This window comes from Cryptosporidium sp. chipmunk genotype I, assembly GCF_004936735.1.
Source record: "Cryptosporidium sp. chipmunk genotype I strain 37763 chromosome Unknown contig_31, whole genome shotgun sequence".
Classification (NCBI taxonomy): domain Eukaryota; phylum Apicomplexa; class Conoidasida; order Eucoccidiorida; family Cryptosporidiidae; genus Cryptosporidium; species Cryptosporidium sp. chipmunk genotype I.
Genome location: NW_027125591.1, coordinates 363,446 through 378,149, shown reverse-complemented (window position 1 = coordinate 378,149; position 14,704 = coordinate 363,446). Strand labels below are relative to the sequence as shown.

Sequence of the window (14,704 nt, the reverse complement as noted above, 5' to 3'; positions counted from 1 at the left end):
GTGTAAACCTCATTTTGTTTAGGGCACAGATGGATCTTTCCCATAATAAAAGAAGGTTCTCCATCGAATTTGAGGATGTACAAAAGTCGATTGTTTTTCATGTCTGCGACAGTTCAATGGATAGAGGTCTTTGGACTGGTGCTATACAAGCTCATTTAAAGAAAGCTATTGAGGTAAGACATCGAACTGGGCACCATATTGACTGGAAGGCCCTTGAATTTGAAGTTTGTAGAATAAGATATGAATCCGGTATAAAGGGAAAATTCTGGAGGTGTTCAGCTGAGGCACATAACCGTATGTATGAAGTACACCCACCAAGACACGAAATTGCGAGCTTTGGGTCGTTGAATAGCGTTATATGGGGAAGTGATGTATATAAAAGAAATAACTCTGTATTGTCTACTGGGTCGGTTATTGAGCCTGGAACAGGAACAGCCACGTCCGGATGTTGGAATCGTAGACGAACCGGTTCTATAGCATCTTCAAATGCAGGTGCTTTTGGGAACAAATATCGTGCACCTTCAATATCCGGACTCTCAGATTGTAATTTGTTACGAAAGGACTCCGTAAACATTGTTGGTGTTACTACTTGTTCTGGAGCTAGTGGTACCTATCCTGGAAATAGCAGAAGACATAGCACTGAAAGACAGTATTTATAAAGAGCTAAAAGTTTCTAACAATTTATAGTATATGGGTTTGCACTCTTTGAGTCAAGGACTGAATAACTAATATTTATCTTGGATCTGAAATTTATGGCCGTTGATAAGTTATTCAATTGTGTTGTTCTAGGATATCATGCACAAGCTTATGGTTTTTTAGTCTTAAGTCGCAATTTACAGGGATTCGAAGGAAAGGTGTTGAGGTAAACAACCATGAATTAATTAAAGCGATAGTCATATTGTATAAAAACTTAAAATACAATAATGATTTGATCTATTATAGCTTTCTATGATTTTAAAAATAATTAAATATTTTAGTTAAATACATTAATCAAGGATAGATCTGAAAAATTCATTGAACTCTTCCCTGCTTATTAGTATATTGTGGCTACTTTCAGAGTCTATGTTTTTACTAAAAATATTTGTACTCATTTGCTTCAATAGAAATCTAAGATCATTGATAGAAAATGCTTCCTCCCATTCTATTTCTTTTATAACGCCCTTCATATCATCTAGTGAAATAAATGAATCGCTGTCCATGTCAAATAGATCAAATAGTTGGTCCAAATAGCTATAATGACTTGATGAAAATAATGGAACTAGTAAAAACGACAAAAATTCTTTAAAGTCTAACTTGTTCGAACTTATTTTATCTAATGCAGTCGCAATATGAGGAAGACTAGAATTCCTTTGTGATGAAATTTCTAAAAACCAGCTTAAATTGTTTAAGTGCGATTTAATATCAGTTGAATTCATTCCATTTGAATTATATATATTTAATACAGCATTAAGTTCATTTAAGTCTCGTGAGCTAAGGCCCCAGATATTTCCATTACTCTCTTCTATCATAATTAACTGATCCAAGTAAGATTTATCATATACCTTATCACATAATAATAGACCCATTATTCCCATATCATTTTCCTTCTTTCTCTTAGTTGTTTTGAATTTATCTTTCTTATTAAAACTTTTTTCAGGATCATAAATTCCTGAGGAGCTTTCATTTCCAAATGTAAGCTCACGCCTACATCCTTTTATTAATTTCTGAATTTTGTCAATATTTTGCTGATGCCCAGACTCTAGTAATTCCTTACTTAATTGCAAATTTCTTTTATTTTGAAATTGTTCTTCTTTTTGCTTCTCTAGTATCTTTATTTTATTAAGGTTTGCTTCATTATCTGTCTTAAGCTCATTTATTTCAGATCTATAATTTTTTTCTTTTTCTTTAAGTTCTGAAATTTCATTCAATAGCCTTTCAAGCTCTTCTTCTAATTCTTTAGAATGATCTACAATGACCTCTTTCTTAATTTGTTGTTTTTTTGCAGGTTCAACGATTTTATCCGAAGTTTCAACGGAAGATTTTGTCTTAACTACTTTCTTTTGTGGACTTTGTTTTACAGCCTTGGATTTTGGAGAGCTGGTTACTTGCTTTGTCGTTAGTTTGTTAACTCTTCTTGCTCTTGCTTCTTCCAAAAGGGCTTTTGAAATTGGTTCTGGCCTTGTTGCAAGGTTTGATTTTTCCTTATTTACTGCTTTAGATTCTTGTTTGAGTAGTTCTTCATTAATTAGATCTATGCTCGGCCTTCTTTTTAAGTGTGTGCTAGGTTTTGTAGGCTCATCAATTAATATCCCCTTTTTTGCACTGCTTTTTGTTCCGGATATAGTTTTTCTATTAAGCTGAACAGGTTTAGATAAGTTACTGTTTAACATATTTGTTCTTATTCGTGTTATTCATTCTATCTGTTTTTTTAATTATTTTTTTAATTAAAATTTGGGTGTTTAAAATGAAAATAATGGTGTGCAGGATACAAGCTTTAAATAATAAAGTTTAATTGTTGAATAAAACAAAAATACAAGTTATGTTTGACTTTTTTTGCTACATTATATTATTTAAATAATCCATGTAATCTTAGACTTAAATTTAACATGAAAGCTATAAAAATTTGACTTACTCCTTAATTACCGCCCAATTTTTTTTTTTAAACAAGGTCAATTTATAAAATTGCAAATTAAACGTTAGGATACAGATAATAAAACAGTAAACTTAATTAATTTAAAGCCGATATGACTGATAAAACTGCTACTGAATCTAATAATGAACAGCAACAGGCTAAAAATACCCCAATTGTAATTGTTGTTATAGGGTAAGTCCATAACTTTGCAACTTGTACATTTGTTAAGCTAGTTGATATAAATAAAATACTGTATTTATTGAATGATTTTTTATTTCTGAATCACTATATTTTATATTTGTTATTTGATAGAATGGCTGGAAGTGGAAAGACTTCCTTTGTAAGTGCTTTATACCATCATTTAACAAATGAGAAGAAGCGAGTTTATACAATTAATTTGGACCCAGCAGTTTTATCATGCCCATATCCTGTGAATATTAACATCAAAAGCAGTTTTGATTATAAAAAAATAATGAAGGATTATGGATTAGGGCCCAATGGAGCAATAATGACATGCTTAAGTCTTTTTGCAGTTAAATTTGACCAAGTACTGAATATTCTCGAATCTAAATCCAACATTGACTACGTAATACTTGACACTCCTGGACAAATAGAAGTTTTTAATTGGTCTGCCAGCGGATCTATAATATTGGAAGGCCTTTCTATTTCTTTCCCAACAGTAGTAACATATGTTGTCGATACTGTTAGATCTCAAAAGCCAGTAACATTTATGTCAAATATGCTTTATTCCTGCAGTGTGATGTATAAGTGCAAGCTACCTTTCATTTTGGTTTTTAACAAAATTGATGTTACTGACCATCTTTTATGTACTAAATGGATGAAAGACTACGATATGTTTTCAGATTCTGTTCTTTCAAGCGATGATTCTTATATGGCAAGTTTAAGCAGGTCTTCTGCATTGGCGTTGTATGAGTTCTATAAGTAAGTTGTTCTTAAAGCTAAAATAAGAATTTTAATGGCTTTTTTAGGGATTTGAGGTTTGTTGGAGTATCCTCCTCTTTAGGAACAGGAATGAGAAGTTTCCTTGAAAAATTAGACGAAGCAACTGAAGAATTTGAGAAGCAGTATAAGAAATGGATTAGCGACAGAAAAGAGGCAATAAAAAAGCAAAGAGAAAACGAAAAATTGCAAAAGTGGAATGAGATCAGCAATATATTTAAATCTGACATTGGAGAATTAGGTAGAGATACGCAAATTCCATGTATTCCTGAACATCTTGTAGAGGGTCTTGAAGGAAGTAGTGAAAACGAAGATTTAAGCGATATTGATCAAATTGAACGAGTAATATTGAATCCAAAAGGGAGGTTCAATTTTGTCTAATATAAATTAATTAGATTTCTAGGCATATTTTTTAATTCCGACCTGCATCATGTAATTTAGATATATTTGCAACAGACTCTGTCTTATCGTGCAGTTGGGAGCATTTAGTAACTAGATCATAGAATGACTCGTAGTTATTATTAATTATTTCCGCAATATATTTAAGTACATCCTCTGCAGTTGCATTGGTCAATTCCTCTCTTAGAGAAGAGACAGCTCTGTCTAAATTCCCAATCATTTCTTCAATAGCCTTACATTTTTTTGCCATATTCTCACAGAAAAATTCAAATATTGGTAAAGGGAATCTTAACGGTTGAATTTGTCTTGAAGAATTGTTTTGATCAATATCTTTAATACGATCGTAAATATGGGTAATGTCATGGCTCAACTGCTGCACAGTAGTGATTTCAGATATTACTGACTCAATAGAATCTTGTGCCCTGAATTGAAGAGACTTGATATTTTCGATTTCTTCATTTCGTCTTTCTACGCCTTTTTTATATGTACTACACAATCGAGTAATCTCAACAAGTTTGTTGTTGGTCAAGTATTCAATGTGTTTATCATTTCCACGTAATTGATTTTCAATTTCGTCAAATTCAGCCTTCCAGCTCTGAATATAGTTAGTTAATTGGCCAACTGTAGGATTTAAAGGGAGATATTGAGCCTGTGAATTAGTTTGTGTTTGGAGTTGATTTTGTATCTGAGATGTTCCAAATAGAGACACACTAGGCCCAGTGCTACCAAGTATTCCTATTGAAGATGAATTATTTAAGCTTGAGCTTCCGAACAGTTTTGATGAGTTAGATATTCCGGACTGAGAATTTGATAGTTGAAATAGTGAGTTGCCAGAATTAGAAGAGAAAGTGATTGATTGTCCAGTCTGAGAAATGTTTGCAGACGGATTGAGTGAGTGTGTACCTGCCCCAAGCCCAGTAGAACCAAAAAATCCTAAACCTGCAGCACTTGCATTCCCAACAGAAGATGGAGTAGTTTGAGAAAAAAACATATTTCTCTAAACCACGATTCTTGTAAAGTCTCAGAGTGTTTCAGCCCACTTAATGAATCTTAATATGTACTCTTGTTTATTAAATGTTCATATTGCCAATGTTAGTACTATTGAACAAAATATTTTTGTATCTAGAATTAATTAAATCGGGTGATGTTATGGCGCTCATCTGTTTTTGCGGGATATCGAGTAGACAGTTGTATAATCAAATTTAGTCGAGTACAATTAAATAATGGGGGTTTGAGCATAATTCAGGTTGTGAGTTAAATATTGACTTGAATAAAATTGACGATATTTATGGAATTTATTAAATTTAATTGAAGGGTTGCCATAAGCTCATAATTCTTACATTAAAATATTTTTGCGTATATAAACGCATTTTTCAAGTTGAGAATCATGGTATCTGAAAATTTGAGTCGTAACGAAAGAAGTAGGACAACTCGTCATGAAAACATTGTCGCAGCAAAGGTCATTTCTGAGATTATTAGGACTAGTTTAGGTCCTAAGGGAATGGATAAAATGATTGAGAAGGGAGAGGTTATAATTACAAATGATGGTGCTACAATTTTAAGAGAGATGGCAGTAGTACACCCATGTGCAAAAATGCTTGTCGAATTATCAAAGGCTCAAGATGTTGAAGTTGGGGATGGTACCAGCTCAGTAGTTGTATTGGCAGGAAGCCTACTTGGAGCTGCTGAGACGCTACTAGATAAGGGCATTCATCCACAACTGATTTCTCAGTACTTTATGGAGGGATGCAATATGATTGAGAAGATACTTAGAAGCATGTCGATTAAGGTTGATTTAACTGATAAGAACACATTGATTAAGTCTGCATGTACATCATTAAGCTCCAAAGTTGTAAGCCATAGTGCTCAGCACTTGGCAAGTATTGCAGTGGATGCAGTCTTAGGAATTTCAAGGACTTTCCAAAAGAATTCGATTGTTTCTGATTATGAAAATGCGATGCAAGATATGAAAAAAACAGTAGATTTGAAAAGTATTCGTATCGTGAAGAAATTGGGTGGCACTGTTGAAGACACAGAACTTGTTGATGGCTTGATACTTCACCAGCAGAAAGTTTCAAGAACTGCTGGGGGTCCAACTAGAATTCAAAACGCCCGTATTGGCCTAATTCAATTCTGTCTCTCAGCTCCGAAGACAGATATTGAAAATAATATTGTAGTCAAGGACTATACAGCTATGGATAGGTTACTCAGGGAAGAGAGGCTGTTGATTGCCAAGATGATTAAGCAAATAGCGGCAACAGGTTGCAATGTACTACTTATCCAAAAAAGTATATTGAGAGAAGCAATAAGTACATTGGCATTAGATTATTGCGCTAAAGCAAAGATTCTTGTTGTTAAGGATATTGAGAGGGATGAAATCGAATTTTTGAGTAAAGCTTTAAATTGCTCTCCTATTGCTTCACTTGACCATTTTACTTCGGACAAACTTGGCACTGCCAGCAGTGTTTCTGATGAGGATCTAGATGGCAATGGCCGTATTTGTAGAATTACAGGGATTCCAGGAAAGGACATGATGACTATATTTGTAAGGGCATCTAATTCACTGATGCTCGATGAAACTGAGCGTTGTATACACGATGCATTGTGCGTTGTTAGAAGCATAATTAAAGAGCAAGCTTTAGTTCCTGGAGGTGGGGCATGCGAAAGCCAAATTTACACAGAACTCTCTAATTGGGCAAAGTCACTTTCGGGAGTAAAGCAGATGTGTATTCGCGCTTATGCACAGGCATTTGAAATTATTCCATATACACTTGCGGAAAATGCAGGCCTAAATCCAATTGAAATTGTTACGCAACTACGAAAGAAACATTTCGATGGGGAAATTTATGCGGGAATTAATGTTAGGAAGGCAGCAGTCACTGATATTCTCAAAGAAAATGTGCTTCAACCACTACTTGTTAACCTTTCTTCCGTAAAGTTAGCTACTGAGACAGTGATGATGATATTAAAGATAGACGATATTATTCCATGCTATTAATTAGAATTCTAGCTATTTAATACTAAACTTCTCATTTTAGTTTCTAATATTTTTTTAGAATTTTCTTCTCTCAATCTGTCCCCCGCCTCGAAACTATGCAGAAAGAAGCCAATTTGTTACTAAATGATTAGATTTAAAACTGTAGTAGAAAGAATAAAAGGAAAGTCTTATTTGAAAAGTTTTAATCATTCATTAAAAGAAGGTTTTAATTGGAGCATTCGCGGATTTAAGCTTTTTTTTTTTAATATAAAATGTTCAAATTCATTAATACAAAAAAGAATATTGGGTAATGAGCTAACTTTTAATGAAAAACAGTTAGTAAAAACAACAATTAAGGATGCCGTTAAAATTCTTCCATTTTCTTTTTTCATAGTTGTTCCTTTTGCAGAGTTTGGTCTTCCCTTTGCAATAAAGTTGTTCCCAAATATGTTACCTTCAACTTTCGCACTTAAGAGTATAAAAGAAAGAGAGGAGAATATGCTCTGTAAAAATAAATTTGAACTTTTGAAGTTTCACTCACTTATCAATAATATTATTTCAGATTTAAAAAAGTCGGATGATTCCAATATTATTTCAGGGGTAAATAGTCTGGAGACAATTCAAAGAGAATTATTGAAAAGTAAGGAATTGGATCAAGAGGAGCTACGTAAAGTAATTTCAGGGCCTGTCAAAGAAAAATTTGAGCTAGAAAACTTGAATATCGAAACTCTTCAGTCAATTTCAAGAATTATGGGTATACCCTTGACAAGAAACAAATTCCTCTTAATGCTGAGGATAAGGCACAGAATGTTAAAACTCAAAAATGAAGATAAAGATATTCTTTGGGATGGAACAGATCAAGTTAATAAAGAGCAGCTACAGAAAGTACTAGCTTCAAGGCTTATAGATCATAATAAAATAGAGCATGGCATTGAAGAGTGCAATAAACTACTAATGAGTTGGATTAGATTATCCTCGATGAAACGACTACCTTTATCTGTAATTTTGTGGATTCAAATTACAAAATTAATTTGTAATAATATCGATAAATTATAAATCTGATAACTCAGAGAAATTGTTTACTTTGGCCCAGTCTATATTTATTGCCTTTTCATTCATAATTTCTTTTATTCCAACATTCTTTCTCATAAACGCTTCTGCATTCAACAAACACATATTCATTGGGTTATTTTGCTCCTCAACAGAATAGTTATATTCCATACTGAGTGTTTTTGTTTTCGGAGGTTGGATATTGTCACAATCATATATAATACTATCGAATAAATCAACATGACTAGTGACTTCGTCAGAACTTGCTTTATTAAACTCTTCTGCAAAACTAAAATTTTGAAATGTATGAAAGTGGTCAATTGTTTTTAAATTATCGCTATCCCAGCCTGTGCCAATCTTCAATAACGGAGTTATTCCAAAATCTTCGACAATTACTCCACTATTTTTATTTGATTTTCTAAAATGCTGCTCATGTTCCGAACAATCATCTTCATATCCAAATCTTGAAAACTTTTTAAGTAATTCTAGATTATCTAAAGTCAATTTTTTATTTTTATCAATTAAAGCGTAAAGAAGTTTAGATGTGGAATCAAATATTTTCAAATCACCAAGTAAATGAATAATGCTTAGCGAAAAGTGATTCAATTTAGCCCGGTTTTTAATTATTAAGTCAGGGATTGAACTAACTAACTTTGAAAAGAGGATTAACATTGAATATTTTGTCAAGTTTAGTAACTCAATAACCTTTTCATAATTCATTAGCCTCTTTTTATGACTATATTTCTCTATTCTTTTATAAAAGGTAAGCAAAAGAATGACTTCCACTACTCGTTTATTGTTTATATAATTATAACTCATATTTATATGTGATTTGTCATTTTGATTTGTTCCTATTTCTGGAAGTAGCGTTCTGAGCCAATAGAAAAGTCTAATTTTTCTATTTTGTTTGCATTTGTTGAATATTTTACCTTCATCTTGTTTTGTATGATTATTTCCCGATAAAGTCTCGTTCTCAAGCAATGTTGTTATTATCATCGAAAGAACTTCTATCTTTATATTATTACTTACTAAACTTAATAAAAATAATACTGCGATTTCGGAAATTGGGCAACATAGTGGACAAATATTATTTATTAATTCATTGAATATAAACTCTTTCAAAATAATTTCATCCGGTTCATTATTATTAATTATTATCATAATTTTTTCAATTAAATTATAAAATGAAGGTAATAGCAAGTAGCATTTTTTCACCCATCTTTTTAATTTCCCTAGTTTAATCTTACTATTATTATTAAATTGCTCGAAATTAGTTAAGATTTTTACCATTTTATTTGCATCCTTCCTTTCATTTTTAATTTTAATTCTCGATCTTTTCTCAAAAAATTTCAAAGTTTTGTTTCTTATAGGAATATTAATAGAAATATGTTCAAGCACGACTTTTGATAGAGAACTATGATAAGTCTCATTATACTTATTAAATGAATCTAATAAAGTTTTGTTTTCTCTTTGTAAATGTTCGTCAACTTGATAATAGTGAGTGTCCCAATCAAAGTGCATAGATGATAATAACAGAAGTAATTGATTAGAACGCTCACAAAAGTTTTCATTAAACGCTATTGTTGAATGTGCTAAATAATCATATTGATTCTTCCAATAGTTAGATATTAAGTAAAAAAATATTAAAATTCCGCCTACTCTACAAATCTCCAAAGAGGGTAGCTCGGAGCCGTGCGTTGCCTGATGCCTTATTTCAACCAAAATTTGAGGGATTCCTAGTTCAGCTGATATGGCACTTATTGATCTAGCATAGAATTGCAATTGGCATTGATCTACAAATAAATTGATTATCCGTGTGATTGTCATGCAATATTGATTCTGAATAGAGAAAAATATACCGGAATAATAAGTTTCTAGAGCTTTATCATCAATTATATTGTTTGGGTAAATCTTCATTTCTTCATTTAAAATTTTTTCTATAAAAATTTTGAAGTTTTTATCTAGGCACCTCGACTTGATTCCTTCACTAATAAAACTCCAATCCCATATTTTATCTTGAAGCATTGTATGTAAAATATATGAAGTACCAATTATTGCAATTGGGCATTGCTTTGTAGTTCCGTGACTTCTTTCCTTCCATACTTTTAGTCTGTTAAGTGCCAGGTGTTTCGAATTGAATTCTGAATCAATTAGCCAGGAAAACACTTCAAAAAACTCATTCTTACTATACCAAGGTACAGATCTTTGATCCGAATTAATAACAAATGCCATATATTTAACTTACAGTAATACGAGCTGCTGTATTAAGGGACTTATATCTCAAAATTGCTGTCATTTCCGACTACCTTAAAATGTTCAAATACTTTATATTACCGCCTAATTTGCTGTCCATTAAAATAGACAAATCGTGTGATTAGCAAGAATAATTTAGTAAAGCAATATCGTATCAGTTTTTTTTATTAATATGTAAACCCAATGATAGCTAAAGATCACCCAAGACAAATATCTCTCCTATTTCCTAAGAGTCTAATAGATGATGCATTGGAGAAGTCAGAAAACTCCTACATTATATTAGGAAAGTACAACATATTGAACAGATCAGTTGGAATATTTGCGGCCGACTCACTTTGTTCGGTCAAAAGTCTTCATTCATTAGACTTCTGTAATAGTACTAAGGTTATTGGGATATTTAAGTTCTCTAGTAGGAATATGGGTTTAAAATCAGATTTTGATTCTTTCAATTTTCAAGATATCTCAAAGCCTTTGAGTGATTTTGTATTTACTGCAGTTTCAGACATTGGGACAGAATGCAATGAAGTTTATTTAAAAATTTCAAGCATTAATGATTGTAATTTTAATTTAGTTACAACTGATAAAGTTAATATTATTATATTTTCTGGCCAAAGGACTCAAATTATTAATTTATCAAAAATGCTCAATAGTGCTAATCAATTTCTTGATAATGCTATTTATTCAATTGAAAATAATCTGAAAATTGACGATTATATTGCTTCTGTTGACCAAGTAGATGAACAGGTGGATTACGATTCGTTATTTGAGCACTATAAAACCATAATGGATAATTATGACTTTAAGTATTTAGATACTTTTTCAGCGTTTAATGCTAACCAATCAAATGGTTTTGATCCATTTTTCTTACAAATATTCAGGTATCTGCTATTTTATTCTCTAACGCTTTTGTCGTTTTCTTCATCATTTATTTGGTCCTGTGTTTCAAATTTTCCGTTCATTCAAACTTTGATACAAAAAAACATTTGTGCAACTATTTCTCAAGCAGCATATAGAATTAAGAATCAAAGAAATTGGATAATATTGAATCATATATTGAAACATTCAAGAGTTAAACTAAATAAAAAACTACATAATTCCCTAAGGCTTTTATTTTTATCTTCTATTACTACCGTAACTGTTGATTATCTATTGGGAGTATTGTTTGCATTTGGCGTTGACACATTTTCAAGAGAACTTGTCATTCTAATGGAAAAATCATTTTTCTACATTTATCACGATGCAATTCACACTCAAGTTAAGTGGCTAATGTCATTTCCTGCTGGATTCAAACTAAATCAAAATCTCACCACAGTTATGGGCAATCTAACATTAGCGGCATTAAAATTTTGGTGCGACCTTACGAGCCAACATTTTTCTGATTTAAACCATAACATGATATTCTTGATTAAGTTTGTTTCTGTTACTTGTGGAATGTCAGTATCGGTAGCACTTATATGGGATATTCTGAATATTTATTCCTTTCTTTTATTTTTTATTTATACAATTATGGCAAAATTATATAACTTAAATCTAAAAGCAATTAAAACATTTTTTTACATTTTTAGAGGCTTGAAGAGCAACATTTTTTCAAATATAGATCATAATTCACATTATTCTGAACAGCTTTTAATTGGTACGATATTATTTACAATTTTCGTTCTCATTCTTCCCACTATAACTGCATTTTACATTAATTTCCTTTTCATTTGGAGTTGTGTATATATTGCTCTAGTTCTACTATTTTTTACAATTTCAACTATAAATACATTCCCGTTTTACCTAATTTCGATGCAGGCTATCGCTCCTAATACGTTCAGCTCTGGTATATTTATAGAAAAGTTTCTGCATAATACAAACAATCAGCTGATTATAGTTTTTTCGCACAAAAATCTTAACATAAAGTCAATTTGCAGACCATTCTCTGATTCGCTAAGCCACTTATTTAGAGTTCACCTTAATATTATTCAAATAATAAAATCAATATTGTCGGGTAATATTCTTCATATTCTTAATTTACAAGGGTCAAAGATTCATCACTTCAAGTCAACTTTTGCTACATTTGGTAGTAATGAAAAAAGTTCTGAAAACAATGATTGCTCCATTAAAAGTAAAAACTATTTAAAAGATGAAAATTTTTACCATTATATTTTTGATAATGTTACTCCTACGCAGTTATATAATCTCAAATAAAATTATATTAAATGATTGGTTGTTGTATAAATATCTACGTTAACTTCTAGCTGAGTAGATCTAAGGTTCAATATTGGACTGTTTTATCATACTGCTTTAATATTTTGATTATTTAGTCTATTATTTTTGTGAATTAGAAAATTTTGCTTGATAAAATGCAAGATGCCCCGCCGAGTCTGGCCGTAATAGCGATAAATCTGAGTCATTTCATATTTTAAATGAATATTAGATTAAAAATGAAGGAAGAGAAAGCTAAAGCTAAATTAGCTTCAGATGATAGCGAGAGGTTTAATTCTCGCATGGACCCTAGGTTCAAACCTTTAATTCGAAAGGAACATAAGGTAAAGATAGACAGTCGTTTTGGCCGAATGTTCACTGATGATGACTTTTCTGTAATCTCGGTAAAAAACCCATTTGGTGAAAAATCAATTAAAAGAGATGAATACCTTAATTTTTTATATGAAAGCAAAGATGAAAGCGACGCTATTCATAACGAGACAAATAAACAAGAATCTAAACTATCTTATGACTCTTCAGATTCTGAAGGATCGTTCCATTGGGAAGGAAATAGCGATGATTTAACTTCAGATGAAGATTCATTGCATGCTAGCGTTCATGAGCAGAAGAATGCTTCAGATTCTATTTGGGAAAATAATCCATTAAATAATATGGGCCTATCTATAGGGAGCGAAACAAACAGAGTTGCGTTATTGGGACTTGACTGGGATAACATCACTGCAGACGATATATACGTAGTTCTTTCAAGCTTTCTATCTTCTTCTACGGTAATTAATCCTGGTCAATCAAATTCAAAGCTTAAAAAAATTTCCATTTATCCTTCTAAGTACGGCAAGGAACGTATGGAATACGAGTCTCTTAACGGACCAATGATTGGAAATGAAGAGAATGTATGTGGTAAAGAAATTAAAAGTTTAGAGTTAAGTAACGAAATGACTGAGAAAGACTACGAGGCTATACGAAAGTACCAGGTTGAAAAATCACTATACTACTTTGCAGTTGTAGAATGTGATTGTATTGATACAGCAGTTAAGCTTTATGACGAGCTAGATGGGATGGAAGCTGAATTTTGCATTGATAGCCTTGAAATTAGGTTTATTCCTGACGATATTGTCGACTTTCAATTTGAGCCAATCAGCATGTCTACATCAATTCCTGTTAAGTACAAACAGCCAGAATGCTTTACGTCTGCATTACGGCATTCTAGGCCCAAATTGACTTGGGACGACACTCCAATTGAGAGAATTAAATTTTTGAGAAAAAAATTTACACCAGAAGAATTATTAAAGAATGATTTTGATGCTTATTTAGGTTCTAGTAGTGGTGAAGATGAATTTTCTAAAGTAGGAACCAACAAATCTTTAAATAATCAATTACCGAATAATTTTTCTTCAGGAATGCGAGAAATTCTTCTGGGTGATGCGATGGAAATTTTTGATGAGGAAGCGAATCAGAATAAATTGAACTCCGAGAATGCGGAAAGATTTTTAACTAACAACGATTTAAATCAATTGTTCAATAGTAAAGGTAAGGATTATGGCCACGTTGAGATAGATTTCAATCCAGATCTTGAAGATTTATCAATGGATTTGATTGCGAAAGGCAAACAAAAATGGGAAGACGGATTAACTAGTGATAACATTCAAAAACAAATTACACCGTGGCAAGCATATTTAGAAAAAAGAAAACAAAAAAGGAAAGAAAGGAAGATGCAATTGAGGGAAAGGATTAAAGAACAAAAACTCCAAAGAGAAAAAGGAGTATCAGCTAAGCCAATGAAGAATGTTTATTTAGATAACTCTCTACAAAATAATATCGAAAATGACTACTCAAGCGATGACGATAGGCATTTTGATATGAAGAAAATATCATTACTAGAAAGATCCGGAGAAAAGATCAAGTCTAAAAAAAGGAAAGAACTAATTGTAAATGCAATAACTGAATCAACTCAAAATGATTTTCTTGGTGCTATTAACGACCCTAGAATATCAAAGATATTTACGGATGCAGATTTTGCAATCGATCCTACAAACCCCGTTTATAAACCCACAGAATTCAACAAGAAATTATTGTTAGAAAAGAGAACGCAGAAATTGAAGAGAAATTTAATAGCAAATAAGTCGAAGCAAAGCAATAATAAAAATGTTGCCGTTTCAAGTGAATTAGAAGATAGCCCATTTAATTTATTAGCTACAAAAAAAATGAAAAAATGTTAAATATCCAATTTTCATTTATTTTCAGCAACA

General features: G+C 31.8%; 9 protein-coding genes across 9 annotated transcripts; 6 read left to right on the top strand and 3 right to left on the bottom strand.

Annotated features, from left to right (window-relative positions):
- Nucleotides 1–29: 29 nt before the first annotated feature.
- ELE39_002732 (pleckstrin y domain containing) lies at nt 30–659 on the top strand (the record flags this gene model as incomplete). Its single annotated transcript, XM_067345836.1, has 1 exon — nt 30–659. One exon carries the CDS (start codon nt 30–32, stop codon nt 657–659), a length of 630 nt encoding a protein of 209 aa, XP_067201694.1.
- Nucleotides 660–986: 327 nt separating this feature from the next.
- ELE39_002731 (EF hand family) lies at nt 987–2,369 on the bottom strand (the record flags this gene model as incomplete). Its single annotated transcript, XM_067345835.1, has 1 exon — nt 987–2,369. One exon carries the CDS (start codon nt 2,367–2,369, stop codon nt 987–989), a length of 1,383 nt encoding a protein of 460 aa, XP_067201693.1.
- Nucleotides 2,370–2,723: 354 nt separating this feature from the next.
- ELE39_002730 (XPA binding 1) lies at nt 2,724–3,952 on the top strand (the record flags this gene model as incomplete). Its single annotated transcript, XM_067345834.1, has 3 exons — nt 2,724–2,803; nt 2,924–3,553; nt 3,601–3,952. The coding sequence occupies 3 exons, from the start codon at nt 2,724–2,726 to the stop codon at nt 3,950–3,952; spliced, it is 1,062 nt and encodes a 353-aa protein (XP_067201692.1).
- A 31-nt stretch (nt 3,953–3,983) lies between these two features.
- Nucleotides 3,984–4,961, bottom strand: ELE39_002729 (uncharacterized protein; the record flags this gene model as incomplete). Its single annotated transcript, XM_067345833.1, has 1 exon — nt 3,984–4,961. One exon carries the CDS (start codon nt 4,959–4,961, stop codon nt 3,984–3,986), a length of 978 nt encoding a protein of 325 aa, XP_067201691.1.
- A 396-nt stretch (nt 4,962–5,357) lies between these two features.
- Nucleotides 5,358–6,968, top strand: ELE39_002727 (T-complex 1 delta subunit; the record flags this gene model as incomplete). The annotated part of the gene is made up of 1 exon (XM_067345831.1): nt 5,358–6,968. The coding sequence occupies one exon, from the start codon at nt 5,358–5,360 to the stop codon at nt 6,966–6,968; it is 1,611 nt and encodes a 536-aa protein (XP_067201689.1).
- Nucleotides 6,969–7,091: 123 nt separating this feature from the next.
- On the top strand, nt 7,092–8,003 carry ELE39_002726 (LETM1 MRS7 family with a transmembrane region at the N-terminus; the record flags this gene model as incomplete). The annotated part of the gene is made up of 1 exon (XM_067345830.1): nt 7,092–8,003. One exon carries the CDS (start codon nt 7,092–7,094, stop codon nt 8,001–8,003), a length of 912 nt encoding a protein of 303 aa, XP_067201688.1.
- Nucleotides 8,004–8,026: 23 nt separating this feature from the next.
- On the bottom strand, nt 8,027–10,229 carry ELE39_002725 (Las1-like family; the record flags this gene model as incomplete). Its single annotated transcript, XM_067345829.1, has 2 exons — nt 8,027–8,041; nt 8,085–10,229. The coding sequence occupies 2 exons, from the start codon at nt 10,227–10,229 to the stop codon at nt 8,027–8,029; spliced, it is 2,160 nt and encodes a 719-aa protein (XP_067201687.1).
- A 204-nt stretch (nt 10,230–10,433) lies between these two features.
- ELE39_002724 (GPI1 PIG-Q like N-acetylglucosaminyl-phosphatidylinositol transferase involved in GIP anchor biosynthesis) lies at nt 10,434–12,440 on the top strand (the record flags this gene model as incomplete). Its single annotated transcript, XM_067345828.1, has 1 exon — nt 10,434–12,440. The coding sequence occupies one exon, from the start codon at nt 10,434–10,436 to the stop codon at nt 12,438–12,440; it is 2,007 nt and encodes a 668-aa protein (XP_067201686.1).
- A 236-nt stretch (nt 12,441–12,676) lies between these two features.
- Nucleotides 12,677–14,674, top strand: ELE39_002723 (Vir superfamily; the record flags this gene model as incomplete). Its single annotated transcript, XM_067345827.1, has 1 exon — nt 12,677–14,674. The coding sequence occupies one exon, from the start codon at nt 12,677–12,679 to the stop codon at nt 14,672–14,674; it is 1,998 nt and encodes a 665-aa protein (XP_067201685.1).
- Between the last annotated feature and the right edge of the window lie 30 nt (nt 14,675–14,704).